Below are 23748 nucleotides of genomic sequence, written 5' to 3'. Positions count from 1 at the left end.
CTGTTACTACTACTCTTTGGTTTCTTTCAAAGTACTACCAAATGATAAAGCAAAGGAATAAACTGCGAGACCACTGGGAGGTGCCCAGTCGGCTCTTGGAGATGAAATCTGCCTCAGGTTGATGGCAACCCCCCCCACCTCACACAGTTGGTATGTCCTGGTGGCTGCCTCCCCCCTCAGTGCAGGTTGGTTCGTCCTTGGCCGCCCGCGCATGCGCCCGCCCCGAGAGCGCGTCGCAACCCCGCGGTGTTTCAGGTTCGCGCGCGCTCGCCCGCCTCAGATTCCTGACGTGCTGCCGGAGCTCGCGACCCACTGGACCTGAGAGGAGGGGCTCATCCGCGCGGCGCGGACGGTCAGTGAGTACCAGTCGCTTCGGCACACCTTCATCCGCCTTCTTCCCGCCTCCTTTTCTCCCTCAGTGGGGGCGCGGCCCACTTTTCTCCGGGGCGGAGCCTGTGACTTGTGGTTAGGACTCTCTTGATGCTGAGGCGGATCTCTTCGGACGCTAAGGTGGGCGCCTTCTGACAGGACGGCCCTTCGGGACGCCAGGGTAGGCCCGTTAGGACCTCGAGGATGGCCCCTCAGGATACTGGGCGCTTCTGGACGCCGGGGAGGGCCCTCGGGACGCCGGTTGGGCCGCTGGGGGATCCCGGATGGTCTTCCTTCCTCGACTGCCGGGCCCGCTCCCCTCAAACCGACGATGCGGCCTTCATTCTCCCCGGGTCCCTTTCGGCCCTTCTGGGTCTCCGGGGACCGGCTCCGGTCCCCGCTTACCCCTCTAAGGCGTCTTCCTCACGCTGAGCAGCCAGGGAGGGGGCTCCGTCTATGTCGCCTCCTTCCGTGGGGCCTCACAGCCGGGACCTCTCTCGGAGTCAGGTCAACTGGGTCCCCCACCCCCTTTCTCCTCAACGCTCCCTATCTACTCCAGGCTACTGTTTTCTCTTGGTTAGTGGTCTAAGTTATTTTGCCCAGAAATTAAGATTTTTCTTGGGAATCCTTATCGTCGTTTACCACTTCCCCCTGCCACAGTAGTAGTATGTTTCCGTTCCGTACGATGATAGACTGTTTCAGGCCTTTTACAGATACACATTTGTTGAACGTTCACTACAGTCTTATGCAATAGGTACTCTTACCCTCGTTAACTTATGTATTAGATAACTGAGAATCAAAGACACACATGGTGTAAGCGGTTGAGTTGGTTTTGAATCCAGCCAGCCTGACTCAAGTGTTCTTGTATATAGTCACTGAGTATGAATAAGTGAAAGTCTACTGTCTTTATTTTTTCCTGTCAGAGGCAGTGCCTTTTAGTTGAATCAAAAAATGCCTTTTTAAAATCAGATACATTGTGCTTCAATTATCAGCATTCCCGTTTTGAATTTAAGAAATTACCAGATGTTTGATTTTGAATTTCCTAACGTGTAAAATCATGATAAAAGTGTCCTAAAATAATGAAACCTACCACGTAGAGTTTTTGGGAGGAATAACCTCTATAATGCTTTTGAGGTGCCTAAAATAGTGTCCAAGGACCCAGTAAATAACCATTATTCACTGTGTTTGGATTCTGTTTTTACACACTTGTCTTAAACTGAGGCTGAGTATAAACTGGGAAATAGAGCATCAGGGGGTGTGTGTGTGTGTGTGTGTAGTTGTGCATTTACTTTTTTTTAAATTGGAGAAACAGTAAAGCTCATGTGATCAGTTGATGAAGAGCTTGGTACCAGATTTCTTGAATGGTAACTTATTTAGAAGTAAGTCATTCAATCAGAGAGGACTGTTAAGGTTCCTATGCCTCCAGGCTTTCAGAGCAATTTTGACAGGTTTGGTAGGTAGAATGTCAAGATTTAAAATTTTCTTGTCAGTGATTGATCTTCACATAGATCAAACTGATGGATGTGTTGAACAAAAATGACAAATAATATCTTACAAATTGGAGATTTTCAAGGACACTACCAACTGTAATATAACAAGTCTCATTTTTGGGTCGTCTTTCCTGCCTGTGCATTCTTTAAGAGACGTTTTGTTTCTGTTATGATTGAGAAGAGAGTGTTGGTATCTAGACTCTATTCCTTCTTTGCAGACACTTAGTGGTAATTCCTTCTATAGCCTCTATTCAAGTAATTGAAGATAAGCCATTATTTTAGTGATTTTTTTTTTTTTTTCATTTTGAAAGATGGCAACTTTAGGAGTTCAATTATGTTAGAGTGCTTGTTTAAATTGACTGAACAGCGACTTCTTTAGGGACTTCCCTGGTGGCTCAGCAGTAAAGAATCCGTCTGCAATTCAGGAGCTGCAGGAGACATGGGTTCAATCCCTGGGTTGGGAATACCCCTTAAAGGAGGAAACGGCAACCCATTCCAGTATTCTTGCCTGGAGAATCCCACGGACAGAAGAGTCTGGTAGGTTACAGTCCATGGGGTTGTAGAGTTGGACACAACTGAAGCAACTTAGCACACATGCACATGACCTTTTTTACTCTTAGAATTTCCATGGGAATAGTGTGGCTAAATGTCATGAAGCACTGGAATTTTGGAGTCTGTGGGGTGCCTCTAACCTAATGCTTATTGATCCCTTATCTACTATGATTCTTTGAAAACCCACTTTGAGCCTGTAGATGGTTCTGTGCTAAGGAGAACAGTTTTTATTTCGTTACATATCTTTTAAGAAATTAGATGTATTTGGTGGTGTAGCACCATTGCTATCAGATTTGAACATACTGGTTTCAATAATTAAATGTACAGGAAACACTTTAAAAGATGAAAACTGTTCTGTGTAAGATGTTTTCCTAGGGCACTATGATTCCTCCTGTCTGACCCCATACTTATCCCTATTTCCAAGTCCTGTTCAAGCTGTTCTCTTAGATTCAAGGATCACCGCAAGTCTTATTATTCTCCATGTAGCACTTGTTTCCTTAGACCTGTAATTTAGCCTTTTGTGCCCTTTAGCATTCAATATTGTGCCTGTAGCATTCAATAAGTTAAATATATATAATTTAAGCATTTTATTGAATTATATTTTATAATTTAAATATATAGCATAAAGTATGCTAAGTCACTTCAGTTGTGTCTGACTCTTTGCAATCCCATGGACTGGAACTCACCAGGGTCCTCTGTCCATGGGATTCTCCAGGCAAGAATACTGGAGTGGGTTGCTATTTCCTCCTCCAGGGGATCTTCTTGACCCAGGGATTGAACCTGTGTCTCTTACATCTCCTGCACTGGTAGACGGGTTCTTTACCACAAATGCCACCAATTCATCTAATATTTATGTGTCATATCTTACATCAGAAATCCAAAGATTAAGTCGTGGAGTATTGGAGTCAGGATTTAGAGTCGAGAGATAGAAGTGCAAGTCCCTGCCTTGTGACTTTGGGCAGGTTTTGAACCTATGTTTCCTCATAATTATATATACTTCTTAGGTTTTTATAAGGATTAAATAAAATAGTCATTCACTCACAAATATTTATTATTAAAAAAGTAGTGTTTGCATATAGTGAAATGAACCAGTCTTAATTGTATAGCTCAATATGTACATCCATGTAACTGCCACCCAAATCAAGATATAAAACATTTCTAACACCTCAAAAGGATCCCCTGTGCCCTTTCCAGTTAGTACCCTCCAAAGGTAACTAACTCCAAAGGTAACTAGTGTTCTGTCTTGGTCACCGTAGCTTAATTTTTTTAAACAGCTTTATTGAGATATAATTCATATACCGTAAAATTTACCCTTTAAAATGTACAATTCATTGGCTTTTAGTATTTTCACAAAGTTGTAATAACCATCACAACAATCAATTTTAGAACATTTCTTCACCCCAAAGAGAAATTCCACATCCCTAATTCATCAGTATCAATCCCCCTGAGCTGTAAACAATCACTGATCTACTGTCTGTGTATTTAGATTTACCACTATGGGTATTTCATGTAAATGGAATCATACAGTATGTGGTCTTTCTGGCTTCGTTTTACTTATCATAATGTTTTCACACTTCATCTGTGTTGTTGAATGTATCATTGCTTCATTTCTTTTTATTGCTGGATAATTTTCTATTGTATGGATCTGATATGCATTTTATTTATTCCTTCATATGTTGATGAACATTTGGGTTGTTTGCATTTTGGAGCTCTCATGAGTAATGCTGCTTTGTGAATATTTATGTACAGGTTTTTGTGTGGACATAAATTGTAATTTCTTTCGGCTGTTTACGTAGGAGTGGAATTGTTGTGTTGTGTGGTAACTCTAATTTCAACATTTTGAGGGGCTGCTAGACTGTTTTCCAGAGACTCTTCTCTGTTTTACATATCTGTCAGTAGTGTATGTGGGTTCAGTTTCTCCACATCCTGGCCTACACTTGTTACTGTTTATCTTTTTGATTATACACCCATTCTACTGGGTGTAAAGTGGTATCTCATTGTGACTTTGATTTTCGTTTCCCTAATGGCTAATCATATTGAGCATCTTTTCACCCATTTATTTGCTATCTATAAATAATCATTAAAGAAATGTGTACTTAGAGTCTGTGACTAATTTTTATTGGGTTATTTGCTGTTTTATTTTTGAGTTATAAGAATATATATGTATATATATTCTAAGTACAATTCCTTAACACATATGTGATTTTTAAGAATTGTCTCCAGTTCTGTGGACTGTCCCTTTGCTTTCTTGATAGTGTCTTTGAAGCACAGAATTTCTTGATTTTTGATGTTCAGTTTATCTAATTTTTCTTTTGTTGCTTGTGCTTTTGATGTCATATATAAGAAGCCATTATCGAATTCAAGCTTGTAAAAATTTGTCCGTTTTCTTCTATGAGTTTTATAATTCTGCTTCTACATTTAAGTATTTGATCTGTTTTGAGTTAATTTTTGTATGGTGTGAGGGTAGGGATCAGGTTTCATTCTTTTGCATCTGGTTGTACAGTTTTTCCAGCACCATATATTAGAAAGATGATTCTTTTCCCTATTGAATGGTCTTGGCACTCTTGTTGAAAATAAGTTGACTGTAAATATGACTGTATATTTCCAGTTCTGTTCTACTGATATGTGCATTCATTCTTAGCTCCAGTGCCACACTGTCTTGATTACTATAGCTTTGTACTAGATTTTGAAATCAGGATGTGTTAGTCCATCAACTCTTTTTCCCCAAGATAGTTTTGATTGTTTCAATTATTGTTTTGAATTTCCACGTCAATTTTAGGGTCAACTTGTGAGTTTTCACCAAAAAAGTCAACTAGGATTTTATTAGGGATTGCACTGACAGTGTATGTCAATTTGAGAAGTATTGCCATCTTAGTATTGTCTGAGCTGCTGCTGCTGCTAAGTCACTTCAGTCATGTCCAACTCTGTGCGACCCCACAGACGGCAGACCACCAGGCTCCCCCATCCCTGGGATTCTCCAGGCAAGAATACTGGAGTGGGTTGCCATTTCCTTCTCCAATGTGTGAAAGTGAAAAGTGAAAGTGAAGTTGCTAAGTCTTGTCTGACTCCCAGTGACCCCGTGGACTGCAGCCTACCAGGCTCATTCGTCCATGGGATTTTCCAGGCAAGAGTACTGGAGTGGGTTGCCAGTGCCTTCTCTGATTGTCTGAGCTAGTGGAGGTGATGGAATTCCAGCTCAGCTATTTCAGATCCTAAGAGGTGATGCTGTTAAAATGCTACACTCCTTATGCCAGCAAATTTGGAAAACTCAGCAATGGTCACTGTCCTGGAAAAGTTTTCATTCCAGTCCCAAAGAGAGCAATGCTAAAGTATGTTCAAACTACTGTACAGTTGTGCTTATTTCACATGCTAGCAAGGTAATGCTCAAAATTCTTCAAGCTAGGCTTTAACTGTACAGGAGCTGAGAACTTCCACGGGTACCAGCTGGATCATAGAGAAAGCAAGGGAATTGCAGAAAAACATCTACTTCTGCTTCATTGACTATGATAAAACTATGTGGATCGCAACAGCTTGTGGAAAATTCTTAAAGAAATGGGAATATCAGACTACCTTCCTATATGTGAAGGTATGTGAAACCTCTATGTGGGTCAAGAAGCTCCAGTTAGAACTGGACATAGAATAACAGACTGGTTCAAAATTTAGAAAGTAGTAAGTACATCAAAACTGTATATTGTCACCCTCTTTATTTAACTTCTATGCAGAGTACACCATGAGAAATGTTGGACTGGATGAATCACAAGCTGGAATCAAGATTGCTGGGAGAAATATCAACAACCTCAGATACGCCGATTATACTACTCTAATGGCAGAAAGTGGAGAGGAACTAAAGAGCCTTTTGATGAGAGTGAAAGAGGAGAGTGAAAAGCTGGCTTAAAACTCAGCAATTCAAAAAACTAAGACCATGGTATCTGGTCCCATCACTTCATGGCAATTAGATAGGGAAAAAGTGGAAACAGTGACAGATTTTATTTTCTTGGCCTCCCAAAACACTACAGACAGTGACTGCAGCCATGAAATTAAAAGGCGCTTGCTCCTTAGAAGAAAAGCTGTGACAGATCTAGACAGTGTATTAAAAAGCAGAGACATCACTTTGTATCTGTAGAACTGATGCTTTTGAATTGTGGTGCTGGAGAAGACTCTTGGAGAAGACTCTTGATATCCACAGCAAGGATATCAAACCAGTCAATCCTAAAGGAAATTAATCCTGATTATTTATTGGAAGGACTGATTGTGAAATTGAAGCTCCAATATTTTTGCTACCTGATGCAAAGAGCCTACTCATTGGAAAAGACTTTGATGCTGGGAAAGATTGAGGGCAGGAGAAGAGGGTGAAAGAGGACGAGGTGGTTGGGTGGCATCATCGACTCAATGGACATAAGTTTGAGCAAACTCTGGAAGCTAGTAAAGGACAGGAGAGCCTGGTATGCTGCGGTCCATAGGTTCTCAAAGAGTTGAACACAACTTAATAACTGAACAACGACATTTGTTTTCTAGGCTGTCTTCACTCTTTCTCACTCTTTTTTTTCTGTTTGCTGCTGTGATTGGGTGAGTTCCAGCGCCCTGTCGTTAAGTGCAGTGACCTTTTTTTCCCGTGCTTAATCTGGTCTGCTGTTGAACCTTCACATTATTTTTTCCATTTCAGTCATTGTATTCTTCAGCTCTGTGACTTCTATTTGGTGCTTCCTTTTATTTTCTGCCTCTGTTTTGATATTCTCACTTTGTCCCTCCATTTTTCTCTTGAGCTTGGTGAATATCTTTATAACCATTCTTTTATATTTTTATCAGGTTAAATCACTTATCTCTGTTTCATTAAGGTCTTTTTTTGAGGTGTTACCTTGTTCTTTCACCTGAAACATATTTGTCTGTTTTTTCATTTTCCTTGACTATGTGTTGGTTAGATACGCATTAGTTGGTTATGCATTAGATGAAATAGCCACTCTTTAGTTTTGAAAGAGTGACTCTGTGTAGGGGGTGAATCTTACCATTCAACTTTGCCTTAGCTCTTGGTTGTCTCTCAAACCTTTGTGAATGTCCAAGGAGCCTACTTTATTTTCAGTGGCCCCCAGTAGTTTAAGATGTGCCAAGACCTGTCAGTATCCCAAAGTGGAAGAACTCTGCTCCTAGATAAAGACTGATTGGAAGCCAGACTCTTAGGCAGCTGCATTTAAATTATGCAGAGAGGGATTTCCCTGGTGGTCCAGTGGTTAAGAATCTGCCTTCCAATGTAGGGGACATGGATTTGATCCTTGGTCAGGGAACCAAGATCTCATATGCTGCAGGACAACTAAGCCTGTGTACCACAACTACTGAGCCTATGTGTTAAAACAAGAGAAGCCCGCGCTACAACTAGAGAGAAGTCCATGCGTCTCAACGAAGAGCCTGCACGCCACAGCGAAATATCCTATATGCTGCAATGAAGATCCCATGTGCCATAACTAAGAACTGATATAGCCAAATAAATGTTAAAAAAACATGCAGATAGATAGAGTCCTGTGGAATTCTCAGCGTAAGCCTTGTTGACCACTATAATTTGGCAATCTAGAAGTGTCTTCTGGTGGCAACTGCAAAAATCAAGGCATCAGATGAGGGTACAAGCTCTCTTCTGCAAGATACTGACAAGCTGGAGCAAATCAGAGGAAGAGTGCAAAGATGTCACCCACCAGTCTTTGTCTCTGGATAATATTTCAGCAGGTGTTTAGATGTGTGTTAAGTTAGATGCCTGCTCTAAGGCCAGTTTTTTGTGATAAGCAAATAAACCTTTTTCACAGAAAGTTTGGGTGTTTTTCAGTTGGCTTCTGTGCTGGGCTCTTGGTGGTTTTCTGTGTGTGTGAGCCCTTTGAGAACTATTTCTCAGTTTACTGTAGCCTTGTGGATTTCATGAATGCAAGCACTGTCAGGTTTCAAAGTTAGATGTATTGGGGGTCATCTCACAGGTGTGTCTTAAAAGTTGGGCTGCCAGATACAGGGTTCAAACCCTTCACTCCTCAGGGAGAAGATTGGGATTTTGAGTTTCTTCCTGATTGTGGGTCACTACATGAAAGTGTGGGATTTACTTTGAAGTAAATTTTCTCTTGTTTGTCTGATGTGTAGGAGTTGCTCAACTATGAGGTTGTGTGTGTGTGTGTATGTATAATTTTTTTTCTTCCCTGCAGGAAATTGTTCTCTATGTAGCTGTAGATTTGGTGTCTGTGGGAGGAAGTGAGTTCAAGATTCTGCTACATCATCATCTTGAACTGGAATTCCAAATTATCTTTTAATAATGCAACCTTGATACTGACATTGGTGTAACCCACTGATAGATTTCCCCCATTTTACTTATATTTATTTATGTGTTTCTGTGTATGTGTGTTAACTACTACAATTTTATCATTTGTGTGTAGGTTCCTGTATTATCCACCACAACCGAGAAGCTAAACAGTTCCAACACCACAGGAACCCCTTTTCTAACAAAACCTATGTCCTTTCTGCATATCCCCTCTCCTGTCCCTAACCCTTGACAACAATATACTTGTTTTCTAAAATTTTGTCATTTCATGCATTTTTATAAATGGAATAATATAGAACATAAAAGATTTATATATTTATTTATTTCATTTTTTGGCTGTGATAGGGTCTTTGTTGCTGCATGCAGGCTTTCTCTAGTTGTGGTGAGCAGGGGCTACTCTTCATTGTCATGTGTGGACTTCTTACTGAGGCGGCTTCTTTTGTTCTGGAGCACAGGCTCTAGGCGCTCAGGCTTCAGTAGTTGCAGCATGTGGGTTCTAGAGTGCTGGCTCAGTAGTTGTGGTGCACAGTTGCCCTGTAGCATGTGGGATCTTCCTGAACCAAGAATCCAACTGGTGTCTCTCACATTGCAAGGTGGATTCTTAACTCCTGGATCACCAGGGAAGCCCTGTATAACATTTTTGTTGTTCAGTCAGTGAGTCATGTTGTTGTTCAGTCATCTGACTGTGACCCCATGAACTGCAGTATGCCAAGCTTCCTTGTCCTTCACTATCTCCTGGAGTTTGCTCAAATTTATGTCCATTGAGTCAATGATGCTATAATCATCTCATCCTCTGCTACCCCCTTCTCCTTTTGCCTTCAGTCTTTTAGGATGGACTTTTTTTTTTTTTTGCTCCACACAATTCCCTTAAGAGTCATCCAAGTTGTTGCATGTATCTGTAGTTCATTCTTTGTCTTTCTTTTTAACTTGTTTGCCTTTTTGGCTGTGCTGGGTCTTAGTTGTGGCATGTGGGATCTTCAGTCTTTATTGTGACATGTGAACTCTTAGTTGCAGCATGTAGGATCTATTAAGGTGGTGAAAAAGTAATTGTGGTTTCACAGCCCAATCAAAAAGTGGGAAAAAGACCTAAACAGACTTTTCTCCAAAGACATGCTGCTGCTGTTAAGTCGCTTCAGTTGTGTCTGACTCTGTGTGACCCCATAGATGGCAGGCCACCAGGCTCCTCTGTCCCTGAGATTCTCCAGGCAAGAATACTGGGAGTGGTTTGCCATTTCCTTCTCCAATGCATGCATGCATGCGAAGTCACTTTAGTCATGTCCGACTCTGTGCAACCCCATAGATGGCAGCCCACCAGGCTCCTCTGTCCACGGGATTCTCTAGGCAAGAATGCTGGAGTGGGTTGCCATTTCCTTCTCTCCTCAAAGACATACAGATGGCTAATAAACAGGAAAAGATGCTCTATATCACTTGTTATTAGAGAGATGCAAGTCAAAACTACAGTGAGTTATCACTTCACACTGGTCAGAATGGCTATCATCAAAAAATCTACAAACCATGAATTCTGGAGAGGCTGTGGAGAAAAGGGAACTCTCTTGCACTGTTGGTAGGAATGTAAGTTGATACAGGCACAATGGAAGACAGTATGGAGATTCCTTAAAAAACTAGGAATAAAACCACCATATGACTCAGTAATCCCAGTACTAGGCATAGTACCCCAAGGAAACCAAAGTTGAAAAACATGTACCCTAATGTTCATTGCCTGCAATAGCTAGGAGATGGAGGCAACCTAGATGTCCATTGATAGATGAATGGATAAAGGAGCTGTGGTACATATATACAATGGAATATTACTCAGTGATAAAAAGGAACACATTTGAGTCAGTTCTAATGAGGTGGATGAACCTAGAGTTTATTATACAGAGTGAGGTAAGTCAGAAAGAGGAAAACAGATATCGTATACTAATACATATAAATAGAATCTAGAAAGATGGTACTGATAAAATTATTTGCAGGAGTGGAGAGAAGTCTCTACTGTGTCTCCAGCAGTGGAGACACAGACTTAGAGGATAGACTTATGGACATGGAGTGGTGGGGAAGGAAGGAGAGGATGGGTTGAATGGAGAGAGTAACATGGAAACATACATTATCATGTGTAAAATAGATACAGTAGCCAGTGGGAATTTGCTGTATAACTCAGAGAACTCAAACTGGTGCTCTGTAACAACCTAGAGGGCTGGGATGGGACGGGAGGTGGGAGGGAGGTCCAAGAGGGAGGGGATATATGTACCTATGACTGATTCGTGTTGATGTTTGACAGAAACTAACACAATATTGTAAAACAATTATCCTTCAATTAAAAATAAATAATTTTTTATAAAATAGGTGCAGTTTTAGATCGTGAATTTTATGTCACTATAACTAGGCTCAAACACATCTTTATTAATCAAAATAGAAACCATTACAGTCAACACATTTTTACCAATGAAAAATAAGTTCGTTTATTCCTGTAGCATAAAAATTCCTGCTTTGGGATTTAATGAACTCTTGGAAAGCATTTTCTGCCGCCTGCTGGTTATGGCGGAGAAGTCAGTGGCACCCCACTCAAGTACTCTTGCCTGGAAAGTCCCACGGACGGTGGAGCCTGGTAGGCTGCAGTTCATGGGGTCGCTGGGAGTCAGACACGCTGAGTGACTTTTCACTTTCACGCATTGGAGAAGGAAATGGCAACCCACTCCAGTATTCTTGCCTGGAGAATCCCAGGGACGGGGGAGCCTGCTGGTCTGCCATCCATGGGGTCGTACAGAGTCGGCCACGACTGAAGTGACTTAGCAGCAGAAGCTGGTTATGGAAACATTTTCTCTTCAAAAAGTTGTCGAGATGCTTGAAGAAGTGGTAGTTGGTTGGCGAGAGGTCAGATGAATATGGCAGATGACACAAAATTTCGTAGCCTGATTTGTTCAACTTTTGAAGTGTTGGTTGTGGGAAGTGCGGTGAGGTGTTGTTGTGGAGAAGAATTGGGCTTATTCTGTTGACCAATGCCATCTGCAAGCCTTGGAGTTTTTGGTGCATCTCATTGATTTGCTGAGCATACTTCTCAGATGTAATGGTTTCACTGGGATTCAGAAAGCTGTAGTGGATTAGATGGGCAACAGACCACCAGACAGTGACCGTGACCTCTTTTTGGTGCAAGTTTGGCTTTGGGAGGTGCTTTGGAGCTTCTTCTTGATCCAGCCACTGAGCTGGTCGTTGCATAAAATCCACTTTTCGTCACAATCTGATCGAGAAATGGTTCGTTGTCACACAGGATAAGAGAAGGCAACACTTCAAAATGATGATATTTTTGATTTGGGATCAGCTCACAAGACACCCACTTATCAAGCTTTTTCACCTTTCCAATTTGTAATGTTGAATTGTTTGGCAGCTTATTGTGGAATTGTAAGAGGATCAGCTTTGATGATCCTCTTAACTGGTCGTTATCAACTTCCGAGGGCCAGCCACCGTGCTCCTTATCCTCAAGGCTCTTGTGTCCTTTGCAGGACCTCTTGAATCACCACTGCACTGTATGTTTGTTAGCAGTTCCTGGGCCAAAAGCGTTGTTGTTGTCGTGAGTTGTCTCCATGGCTTTATGACTCATTTTGGACTAGAATAAGAAAATTGCTTAAATTTACTTTTTGTCTAACATCATTTCAATAGTCTAAAATAAACAGCAAGTAATAATGTCATTAGCAAAAAGACTAAAGTGAAAAATGTTCGTTAAAATGATATATCACATAACCACATTTATTTAAAAATGTATTCCAATATCAAACAGCAAATTCAGCAATGCAGAACTGCAATTACTTTTGCACCAACCTAGTAGTTCCCATTGGAAGCATGGAGTCTTAGCTTCCATGACCCACCAGGGAAGTTCTTCCTTTTTTTTCATTGTTGAATATGTTCCATAGTATATATATACCACAGTTTGCTTAGCTACTCACCTACTGAAGGACTTTGAACTGTTTCCTCGGTTTGCTATTACAAATAAAGCTGCTGTGAACATTTGTGTACAAGGTTTTCTTGTGAATATAAGTTTTTGTTTCTCTGGGATAAATACCCAGGAGTACAGTTATTGGGTTATATGATAGTTAAGAAACTGCAGAACTCTTTTCAGTATTGTACCATTTTACATTCCCACCAGCTTTGTATGAGGGATCCAGTTTCCCTGAATATTTACCTGACTTTGGTGGTGTGACTTTTTAAATTTTATTCATTTTGATGGGTGTGTATCCAATAGTATTATCTCGTGGTTTTAATAGATTCATTTTGAGTTGATTTTGTATAAAGTGCTAGCGTGAGGTTTTCTTTTTTCTTTTTGCCAATGGATTTCTACTTGCTTTAACACCATTTGTTGAAAAGACTTTTCCCTACTAAATTAGATTTGAGTATGTTGTGATGGTTTCTGAGTTCTTCTTCATTGATGTATGTCTGTTATTCTATCAATACCACACTATTTTGATTACTGTAGTCATATAGTAACCCTTAATATGGAGTGGTGTGATTCCTCTCACTTTATTCTTTTTTGTCAGGATGGTTTAAGCCTTTCTAGGGCCTGTGCTTTTCCATGTAAATTTTAGAATAAACTTGTCTAAGTCTACGAAAAGATATTGCAGGGATTTTTATAGGAATTATGTTAAATCTAAGATGAATTGGGGCTCATATGGTGAAGAATCTGCCTGCAGCATGGGAGACCCTGGTTCAATTCTTGGGTTGGTAAGATCCCTTGGAGAAGGGAATGGCTACCCACTCCAGTATTCTTGCCTGGAGAATTCCATGGACAGAGGAGCCTGGTGGGCTATAGTCCATGGGATTGCAAAGACTTGGACATGACTGAGCGACTGATAACACACACACCAAGATGAATTTGGGACAAATTGACAGCATTATTATGTTGAGTCTTACAATCAATGAGCATATATATATGTTCCACTTATTTAAATCTTTGATTGCTTTCATTAATTACTAAGAGAACTTCATTTCAGTTCAGTTCAGTCGCTCAGTTGTGTCTGACTCTTTGCGACCCCATGGACTGCAGCACACCAGGCCTCCCTGTCCATCACCAACTCTCGGAGTTAAGTCAAACTCAGGTTCATTGAATTGGTGATGCCATCCAGCCATCTCAAATATTTAGGCATAAATCTAACTAAATATGTACAGGACTTATAAGCTGAAAACTACAAAACACAGCTAGTTTTTTTTTTAATATTTAAAAATTTTAAGATTAGAAAGTTTGGATAAAGGAGAAAAGTATAATTTCATCACTAAATTGTTCTAAATTTTGTATAAGTAGTTTATTTAATAAGTATTTGATGATCATCTATTATTTACAGAGAATGTGCTAAGTCCTAGGGCTAGACCTATCCTTGTCTTTCTGAAACTTACAATCTTTTGGAAAAGACAGGTATTTCCTTAAAAATCACAAACATAAATATATAGTTATAGCTGTGATTACTTACTTTGAGGGAAAGCTGATGCATTGAGCATATGTGGTAAGAGATTTGATCAAGTTTGGGGGTCAAGGAAGACTGTCTGAGGTCGTAACTCAGCTGAGATCTCAAGGATGAGAAGGAGTAAACTAGGTGAACGGGGGAGTGTTGGAGGGAATCTTTCATGCAGAAGAAGTGTGTGGGAAGGCTTTGTGGCAGAAAAGTATGGATGTAGCTTAAGAACTGAGGGAGTGGTTAGAGCAAGAGAAATCTGGCAGGAGGTCAGATAATACAGGGCATACCATGTAGACCATATTAAGAGAAAAATATCTTAAATATGAAACAGTGAAATATTGAAGTTTTAAATAGTGGAATATTATTTATTTTGTTTGTTTTGGCCTTGCCATGTGGATTGTGGGACCTTAGTTCCCTGTCCAGGGATTGAACCCTCCAATCAGCAGTGAAAGTGTGGAGTCCCAACCCTACTGGACTGCCAAGGAATTCCTAAATTGTGGAATAATTTATTATTTGCAATTGTAAAAGGTGAAAGCTTCAGTGTATAGAGAAACTTAGACCAGGGGTGGGGCAAGGGTGAAAGTAAGGGACCTAGTTAAGATATTGTTCACATGCGAGTTGCTGGTAGCTTGGAACTAGGGTGGTAGTGGAAATGAACTATGAACTTCCAGATGTTCAAGTTGGATTTAGAAAAGGCAGAGGAACCAGAGATCAAATTGCCAACATTCGTTGGCTCATTGAAAAAGTAAGAGAGTTCCAGAAAAACATCTACTTCTGCTTTAATGACTACACCAAAGCCTTTGACTGTGTGGATCACAACAAATTATGGAAAATCCTTAAAGAGATGAGAATACCAGACTACCTTACCTGCCTCCGGAGAAATTTGTATTCAGGTCAAGAAGCAATAGCTAGAATCGGACATAGAACAACAGACTGGTTCCAAATTGGGAAAGGAGTATGTATATTGTTATATATGTATGTATATTGAGTTATGTATGTTATGTATATTGAGTATGTATACTGGGAAAGACTGTATATTGTTACTGTGCTTAATTAACTTATGCAGAATACATCATGCGTAATGCTGGGCTGGATGAAGCACAAACTAGAATCAAGATTGCTGGGAGAAATATCAATAACCTCGGATATGCAGATGACACCACCCTTATGACAGAAAGCAAAGAACTAAAGAGCCTTTTGAAAGTGAAAGAGGAGAGTGAAAAAGTTGGCTTTAAACTCAAGATTCAAAAAACTAAGACGATGGTATCTGGTTCCATCACTTCATGGCAAATAGATGGGGAAACAATGGAAACAGTGAGAGACTTAATTTTTTTGGTCTCCAAAATCACTGCAGATGGTAATTACAGCCATAAAATTAAAAGATGTTTGTTCCTCAGAAGAAAAGCTATGACTAACCTAGACAGCATATTAAAAAGCAGAGACATTACTTTGCTGATAAAGGTCTGTCTAGTCAAAGCTATGGTTTTTCCAGTAGTCATGTATGGATGTGAGAGTTGAACCATGAAGAAAGCTGACCACCAAAGAATGGTACTTTTGAATTGTGGTGTTAGAGAAGACTCTTGAGAGTCCCTGGGACTGCAAGGAGATCCAACCAGGCCATCCTAAAGGAAATCAGTCCTGAATATTCATTGGAAGTACTGATGCTGAAGCTGAAGCTCCAGTACTTTGGTCACCTCATGTGAAGAAATGACTCATTGGAAAAGACCCTGATGCTGGGAAAGATTAAAGGTGGGAGGAGAAGGAGACAACAGAGGATGAGATGGTTGGATGGCATCACTGATTTGATGGACATGAATTTGAGCAAGCTTCAGGAGTTGGTAATGAACAGGGAAGCCTGGCATGCTGCAGTCCATGGGGTCGCAAAGAGTCAGACACAACTGAGTGACTGAATTGGAAGAGAAAGCTTGCCCCAGCTTTTACTCTCCTCAAGGACTCTCAAATTTCTACTCTGTATACACCATCCTGCTTCCAGGTTTATATAGGAAACTTGGGTCTGCTGTGGATTTTGCATGCATGTACACAGCCTTTCGTCAGTCTGGGATATTTGGAGACTTTATGAATCCTCTTATGGCTGTCTGTCTTCTTGGAATTTCCTGATAAATCTTTGATTCACTCTCTGGTTTGTTGCTTGCTTCATATAGGACCCAACCACAGGCTATTGGCCACTAAGATAGACCAAAAATATTCCTACCTAGTGAGTCCCCACAGCTTTGAAAGTGAAATTGTTTATATTCATGTCCTTCCTTTCCTTGGTTGGTAGATCTAGGGGTGGGGGATATACGGGAGAAGCTGTTAGTATGAATTGCAGAGATTCATGGTGTTCTTACCCAAAGTTAAGTAGTTTTCATGAATAAATATTTTTAATTTTGTTATATTCAGTTAGTTTCCAAGCTGAAATTTGTCAGCTTTTTAAGTTTCTGTTTGAGAAAAGATTTATTAACCACTTTATTGTCATGACGAGTAATCAGAAGTCTGTGGTTGAATTTTGGTCAGAGTATGCACCTGTGTAACCACCTCCTTAATCAAGATACAGAACACTTATCTCAAGAGGTATCTTTATGACTTTTACCAGCCATTTCTTTCCCTCCCCCATTCTGGCCTGAGACAATTACTTATTACTTGTCAGTTTTTTTTCCCCCACTATTGATTATATTAGTTTTTTCCAGAATTTCAAACACAGGCATCCTCAAATACTGTGGTTCAGTTCCAGACCACTGCAGTAAATCAAAATAAAGTGAGTCACATGCTTTTTTTCCCCCCAGTGCATATAAAAGTTATGTTTACACTCTACTATAGTCTGTTAAGCTTGCAGAGTCTAAAAAAATAATTTTGTTGTTGTTCAATTGCTTAGTCGTGTCTGACTCTTTGGGACCCCGTGGACTGCAGCACACTAGGCTTCCCTGTCCTTCACTATCATCTGGAGTTTGCTCAAGCTCATGTCCATTGGATCCATCACCAATTAGTGATGCCATCCAACCATCTCATCCTCTGTTGTCCCCTTCTCTTTCTGCCCTCAATCTTTCCCAGCATCAGGGTCTTTTCCAGTGAGTCAGCTCTTTGTATCAGGTGGCCAGAGTATTGGAGCTTCAGCTTCACTATCAGTCCTTCCAATCAATATTATGGGTTGACTTCCTTTAGGATTAATTGGTTTGATCTCCTTGCTGTCCAAGGAACTCTCAAGAGTCTTCTCTAGCACCACAGTTCAAAAGCATCATTTCTTTGGCGCTCAGCCTTCTTTATGGTCCAACTCTCACATCCATACAATGTATATATTTAATTAATGGGGAACTCTACCCAATACTCTGTAGCGGCCTATATGGAAAAAGAATCTAAAGAGTGGATATATGTATAAATGATTCATTTTGCTGTACACTTGAAACTATTAATAACACAAAATTTATAAATTGACTATAATGAAAATGAAAAAAAAACTTGCTAAAAATTGCTGTCATCTGAATCTTCATTGAGTTATAGTAGTAACATAAAAGAAATCACTGATTAAAAAAAAGAAAAAAATGAAAAAAATCATTGAAAGTGGGTCACCTTGATAAATATAATGAAAAAATTTGAAATGTTGCAAGAATTATCAAAATGTGACACAGAGATACAAAGTGAGGAAATGCTGTTGGGAGACATGCTCCACATGCGATTGCTACAAATATTCAGTTTGTAAAAAAATGTAATATCTGCAAAGTGCAAAAAATGAAGTATGCCTGTAAATGAAATCATATAGTATGTACTTATTTGTGTCTTGCTTCCTTTGTTCACCATAATGTTTTATGTAGTTTCATTGGTGAAGTAGTTTTCTATGGTATGGATAGACCACAATTTGTTTATCCATTCCCCTATTGGTGGATATTTGGGCTGTCTGGAGATTTCATCTATTATGAATAGGGCTACTATGAACATGACTTTATTTCTTTTAGGTAAATAGTTGAAATGGCTAGGTCACATAGTAGGTGTATGTTTTACTTTTTACAAAACTGCCAAACTGTCTTTTCAAAGTGGCTGTACCACTTTATATTCCTACCAGCAGTGTATTAGAGTTCTAGCTGTTTCTGTATTCTTATCAATGCCTGATTTTTTTATTTTAAATTTTAGCCATGCTAGTGGATATGTCGTGGTATCTCATTTTATTTTTTTCCTTATCAATTTTATTGCAAAATGATTTATATATAATAAACTGCATCTATTTGAAGCATATAGTTTGATGAAATTTTCCAGTTGTATACACTTGTGATACTGCTGTCAAAATAATGATACAGTGGGTTCCCATCACCCTCAAAAGCTTCCTCATGCTCTCTTCTGTCCTTCTCTTCTTATACTCCTGAACATTAGTAACCACTGATTTACTTTTTGTCACTATAGGTTAGGTTACATTTTATATAAATGGAATAATACAACCTGTACTCTTTGTGACTGGCTTTTTTCTTTGACTGTGCTGAGTCTTACTTGCTGTGTTTGAACTTAGTTGCAGGATGTGGGATCTAGTTCTTTGACCAGGGATTGAACCTGGGTCCTCTCCTTTGGGAGCATGGAGTCTTAACCACTGGACCACCAGGGCAATTTTTCATTCAGCAAAATGATTTTGAGGTTCACTCGTATTTTTGCCTGTGTCCTTTTTATTGCTGAGTAATATTCTGTTGTATGAATAAATCACGATTTGTTTATTCATCTGTTGATGGACATTTGGGTCATCTCATGGGCTTCCCTGGTGGCTCAGAGGGTAAAGTCTGCCTGCAACGTGGGAGACCCGGGTTCAGTCCCCGAGTTGGGAAGACCCCCTGGAGAAGGAAATGCAACCGACTCCTGTACTCTTGCCTGGAAAGTTCCATGAATGGAAGAGCTGCAGTCCATGGAATCGCAAAGAGTTGCACACGACTGAGCAACTTCACTTCTTAGTGCTTGACATTGTGTGAAAAGCTTCTGTGAACATTACTGTACAAGTCTTTATGTGGTGATAGGTTTTTGTTTCTATTGAGTAAATAGTAGTAAGCAGAATGACTGGCTTGTGTAGTAGTATACATTTAATTTTAAGAAACTGCCAGACAGTTTTCTGTAGTGGCTTATAACATTTTATATTTCCATTGGCAGTGTATGAGAGATCCATGTGTTCCTCATTCCTGCCCACATTAGTGTTTTCAGTATTTTTAATAGTAACCATTATAATGGATGTGTAGTGTTATATCATTGTGGATTTAATTTCTATTTTGATAACTAATGATGCGGAACATCTTTTTCTGTTTGTTTTGCCTATTGGCTATTAGTACATTTGCTTTTGTGTCCATATCTTGCTCATTTAAAAAATTGGTTTGTCATTTTGTTATTGCATTATGAGAGTTATTTGGGCTTCCCTGGTGGCTTCAGTTGGTAAAGAATCCACCTGCAGTGCAGGAGACCTAGATTTAATCCCTGGGTTGAGAAAATATCCTGGAGAAGGAAATGGCAACCCACTCCAGTATTCTTGCCTGGAAAATACCATGGACAGAGGAGCCTGGTGAGCTACAGTTAATGGGGTTGCAAGGTTAGATACGACTTAGCAACTAAACCATCACCACCATAAGAGTTCTTTATATATTGTGACTATGAATCTGATGCAAGATATGTGCATTGCAAATATTTTCTCCCATTTTATGACTTGTCTTTTTGTTTTCTTATTGGTGTCTTTTGGAGAACATAAGTTTTAAGTTTCATTGAAGCCTAGTTTGTCGGTTTTTAAAAATTCTGTGTCTTTTACTCTTTGTATCCTGAGAAATCTTTGTTACTCAGGTCACAGAAATTTTACATTTAAGTGTTAGAAGGCATGCACAAACAAAAAAACCCCAAAATGTAAAAAGGTGAAATAGTCATAATTCTTAAACACAAAAACACTAGGAAACTGGTTATGCACATCAATTTAAATCTTCGTGTTGTTTCTGAAAATGAAGGGGTTTAGCTAGATCATTGGTAGTTCTAAACTCTTTTGGATTTTGAACTCCTCTAAGAGTTGGATGAAAGCTATAAGAATTTTTCCCCCCCAAAAAAAAAAATTTTTTTTTTCCCCAGGGTGCATACAAAAACAAGACAGTTTTGTACACAGTTTCAGGAGATTGTGAATCCCTTGAAGCCTAACCATAGGTCCTTTAAGGGCTTGTGGATTGACAGGTTAAGACCCCTTAGCCTGCAGTTCTTTAAGTATTTATCTAAGATTTATCTCTTTAATTTGCCAGATTCCATTATACTTTCCCCTCAGATGTCTTAGCTGTTTCTTTCTTGGTCTCCAAAGAGATTTGTTTTGTTTTTCTTTGGGTAATTTTCATTATGGCAGTAACAGACCTAAGTCTAAAAGGAGGGATAGAGCGAGTGGTTAAAACTGAAAACTTTAGTGATTTTAGTAATTTATATTAGAGTATGGCACCGTTTATACAAAGTTTTGTGCTGTGTGTGTTTTTTAAAATATCTGTTACAGTTTGGTGTTTGAAGAATTGCTCCCACAACTGGAGGATTATCATTAAAATTAATTAAAATTAATTCATTTTACTTTCAGTTCAGTTCAGTTGCTCAGACATGTCAGACTCCATGAATCGTAGCACGTCAGGCCTCCCTGTCCATCACCAACTCCCAGAGCCTACTCAAAATTATGCCCATCAAGTCGGTGATGCCATCCAGCCATCTCATTCTCTGTCATCCCCTTCTCCTCCTGCTCCCAATCCCTCCCAGCATCAGGGTCTTTTCCAATGAGTCAACTCTTCACATGAGGTGGCCAAAGTACTGGAGTTTCAGCTTCAGCATCAGTTCTTCCAGTGAACACCCAGGACTGATCTCCTTTAGGATGGACTTGGTTGGATCTCCTTGCAGTCCAAGGGACTCTCAAGAGTCTTCTCCAACACCACAGTTTAAAAGCATCAATTTTTCAGCACTCAGCTTTCTTCACAGTCAACTCTCACATCCATACATGACCACTGGAAAAACCATAGCCTTGACCAGACGGACCTTTGTTGGCAAAGTAATGTCTCTGCTTTTTAATATGCTATCTAGGTTGGTCATAACTTTCCTTCCAAGGAGTAGGCATCTTTTAATTTCATGGCTGCAGTCACCATCTGCAGAGATTTTGGAGGCCCCAAAAATAAAGTCTGGCACTGTTTCCACTGTCTCCCCATCTATTTCCCCTTTAGGAAGTAAAAATATGCCTAATCTAAAAATTTGTCTAATAGTGTTATAAGTTAAATCTTTCCACATATTCATGCTTGATTTGTTTTTTCCTTTCAAATTGACAAGTTCATGTCTCGTTATCTAATAGGATGTTAACATTTTGTGTCAGTTTGTACCTTTTTAAATATAATCAGTAGCTTTTTTCATGTATGCTATAAATATTTCTCTAATTTTGTTGTAACTCTATGTATTTAAATACATATAGACTCAAAAGTTTAGGTGGCAGGTGCCGGCTGGTCCCTAGCTGAGCCGCCGCCTGGCTGGCTGGTCCCTGAGGCGGCTGCTGGGTTGAGGGGGCAGGGTGCCGGGCGCGCGGCCTTTCGCCATGTACACCTTCGTGGCGTGTGATGAGAACAGCAGCATCTATGCCAACGAGGTGTTCTGGCTGCTGCTCGCCACCGGCCACTGGAAGCGGCTGTGGCGGGGCAACCCCAGGTTCAACCTGATGCTGGGAGAAAGGAACTGGCTGCCCTTTGGAAGACTGGATTGTGAGCCTGGGCTGATGCCGTTGAATTACTACAAAGGGGCTGACAAACTGTGTTGCAAAGCATCTTTAGTGAAGCTCATCAAAACCAGCCCAGAACAGGCTGAGTCCTGCACATGGTTCCCCGATTTATCCAACCAACCTCAAGGCCCCAGTTGCTCCAGCTCAGAGTGGAATCCATCCACCGCTCCATAGTTCAAGCACAGACAACAGAGAATTTTTCCTGACTTCATATAACAGAAAGAAAGAGGAGGGAGAGGGCAACACTTGGATCACAAAGTCATTAGCCAGAACCAGAGGTGAAGGCATCCTCATCTCCTCAGTGGCTACAGAACTGTTGAATTTCATAGACAACCAAGGCCAGGTGCACATGATCCAGAAATACCTGGAGTTCCTGGATCTGTTCCTGGAGCCTGGTCATCGCAAGTTAGACATCCAAAGCTGGGTCTTGGTGGACCATCAGTTTAATATCTACCTGTATAGAGAGGGTGTCCTGCATACTGCTTCAGAACTGTATTAGGTGGATAATTTCCAAGATAAAACCAGCCACTTGACCAATCACTGCATTCAAAAGGAGTATTCAGAGAACTATGGGAAATATGAAGAAGGGGAATGGAATGTTCTTTGAGGAGTTCAGTCAGTACCTAACAAGTGCTTTGAACATCACCCTGGAAAGTAGTATCTTACTACAAATCAAAGGTAGGATAGCGATATCTAATCCTATCTCTTTTGGTTTAAATGTGTCTTGATGGAGCTTTGGGAGTTTGTGCTTTCAAGGAATTGTTCCATTTCAGTTGTCGAGTTTAAGGACAAAAATTATTTGTTATCTCCCTTTATTATCCTTTTAATATCCATATGAACTGTAGTGATGAAACTTTTAAAAATCCTTATGCTTAATCCTTCAATTACCTTATATTGATAATTTATGTCTTCTCTCTTTCACTTGCGCAGATTGGTTAGAGGCTTTTCAGTTTTATTAATCTCTTCTAAAAGTCAGCTTTTGGCTTTATAGATTTTCTCTATCATTTTTGTTTTCAATTTCTTCATGTTCTTTATTATTTTTATTCTTCTGCTTTTGATGGGCTGGCTTTTCTTTTTCTAGTTTCCTTAAAGTATAAGGTCAGGTCACTGATTTGAGATATTTAGTTTTTTTAAAAAATATAAGCATTTAATGCCATCAGCTTTCCTATAAGAACTCCTTAGCTGCATCCCACAGATTTTGCTTTCGTGTTTTTGTTTTCATTTTATTAAAATACTTTCTAGTTTCCCTTGTGGGAAAAAAAAAGTTTATATGTAGCTTAAATTATTAGAGAAATGTAAATCAGAACCACGATGAGGTATTACTTCATACTGGTCAGAATGACTAGCGAAAAGTCTACACATAACAGATGCTGGAGAGGGTGTGGAGGAAAGGGAACCCTCCTACACTGTTGGTGGGAGTGTAAATTGGTGCAGCCACTGTGGAAAACAGTATGGACGTTCCTTAAATAAAAATTGGTCTGCCATGTGATCCAGTAACCCCACTCTTAGGCATATATCCAGAAAAGATGAAAACTTTTAATTTGAGAAGATACAGATACCCTAGTGTTCAGCACTGTTTACAATGGCCAAGACATGGAAACAACCCAGGTACCAATCTGGTTGGTAGGTTTAAGATGTGCTGGGGGAGGGGTGTGCATGCACATGTGTGTGTGTGTGTGTGTATCTGTGTATAAATGAAATGGAGTATTGTCCATAAGAATAAATGAAATAATGCCATTTTAAACAACATGAATGGACAGCGATTATCATACTAAGTGAAGTCAGATAAAGACAAAATATTATATAATAACACATATGTGGAGTTTAGAAAATAATACAAATGAATCTATCTATAAAACAGAAACAGACTCACAGACATAGTAAACAAACTTATGG

The 23748-nt window shown here is 39.8% G+C and overlaps 1 protein-coding gene across 7 annotated transcripts in view; it reads left to right on the top strand.

Moving 5' to 3' along the window:
• The first annotated feature begins 224 nt into the window (after positions 1-224).
• UIMC1 (ubiquitin interaction motif containing 1) overlaps positions 225-23748 on the top strand; it is a 120215-nt gene continuing 96691 nt past the window's right edge. For 2 of the 7 annotated variants that reach the window (XM_065918246.1, XM_065918252.1), the window contains exons 1-2: positions 363-510; positions 2285-2396. In XM_065918246.1, the coding sequence (XP_065774318.1) occupies positions 481-510; positions 2285-2396 (142 nt within the window). In that variant the 5' untranslated portion in view covers positions 363-480. The other 5 variants (XM_065918249.1, XM_065918251.1, XM_065918250.1 and 2 more) reach the window with 5 other exon arrangements.

The sequence above is a fragment of the Muntiacus reevesi genome, chromosome 1 (genome assembly GCF_963930625.1).
Source record: "Muntiacus reevesi chromosome 1, mMunRee1.1, whole genome shotgun sequence".
Classification (NCBI taxonomy): domain Eukaryota; kingdom Metazoa; phylum Chordata; class Mammalia; order Artiodactyla; family Cervidae; genus Muntiacus; species Muntiacus reevesi.
The sequence above is the reverse complement of the archived record's forward strand: the minus strand, read 5'-3'. Positions and strand labels throughout refer to the sequence as shown.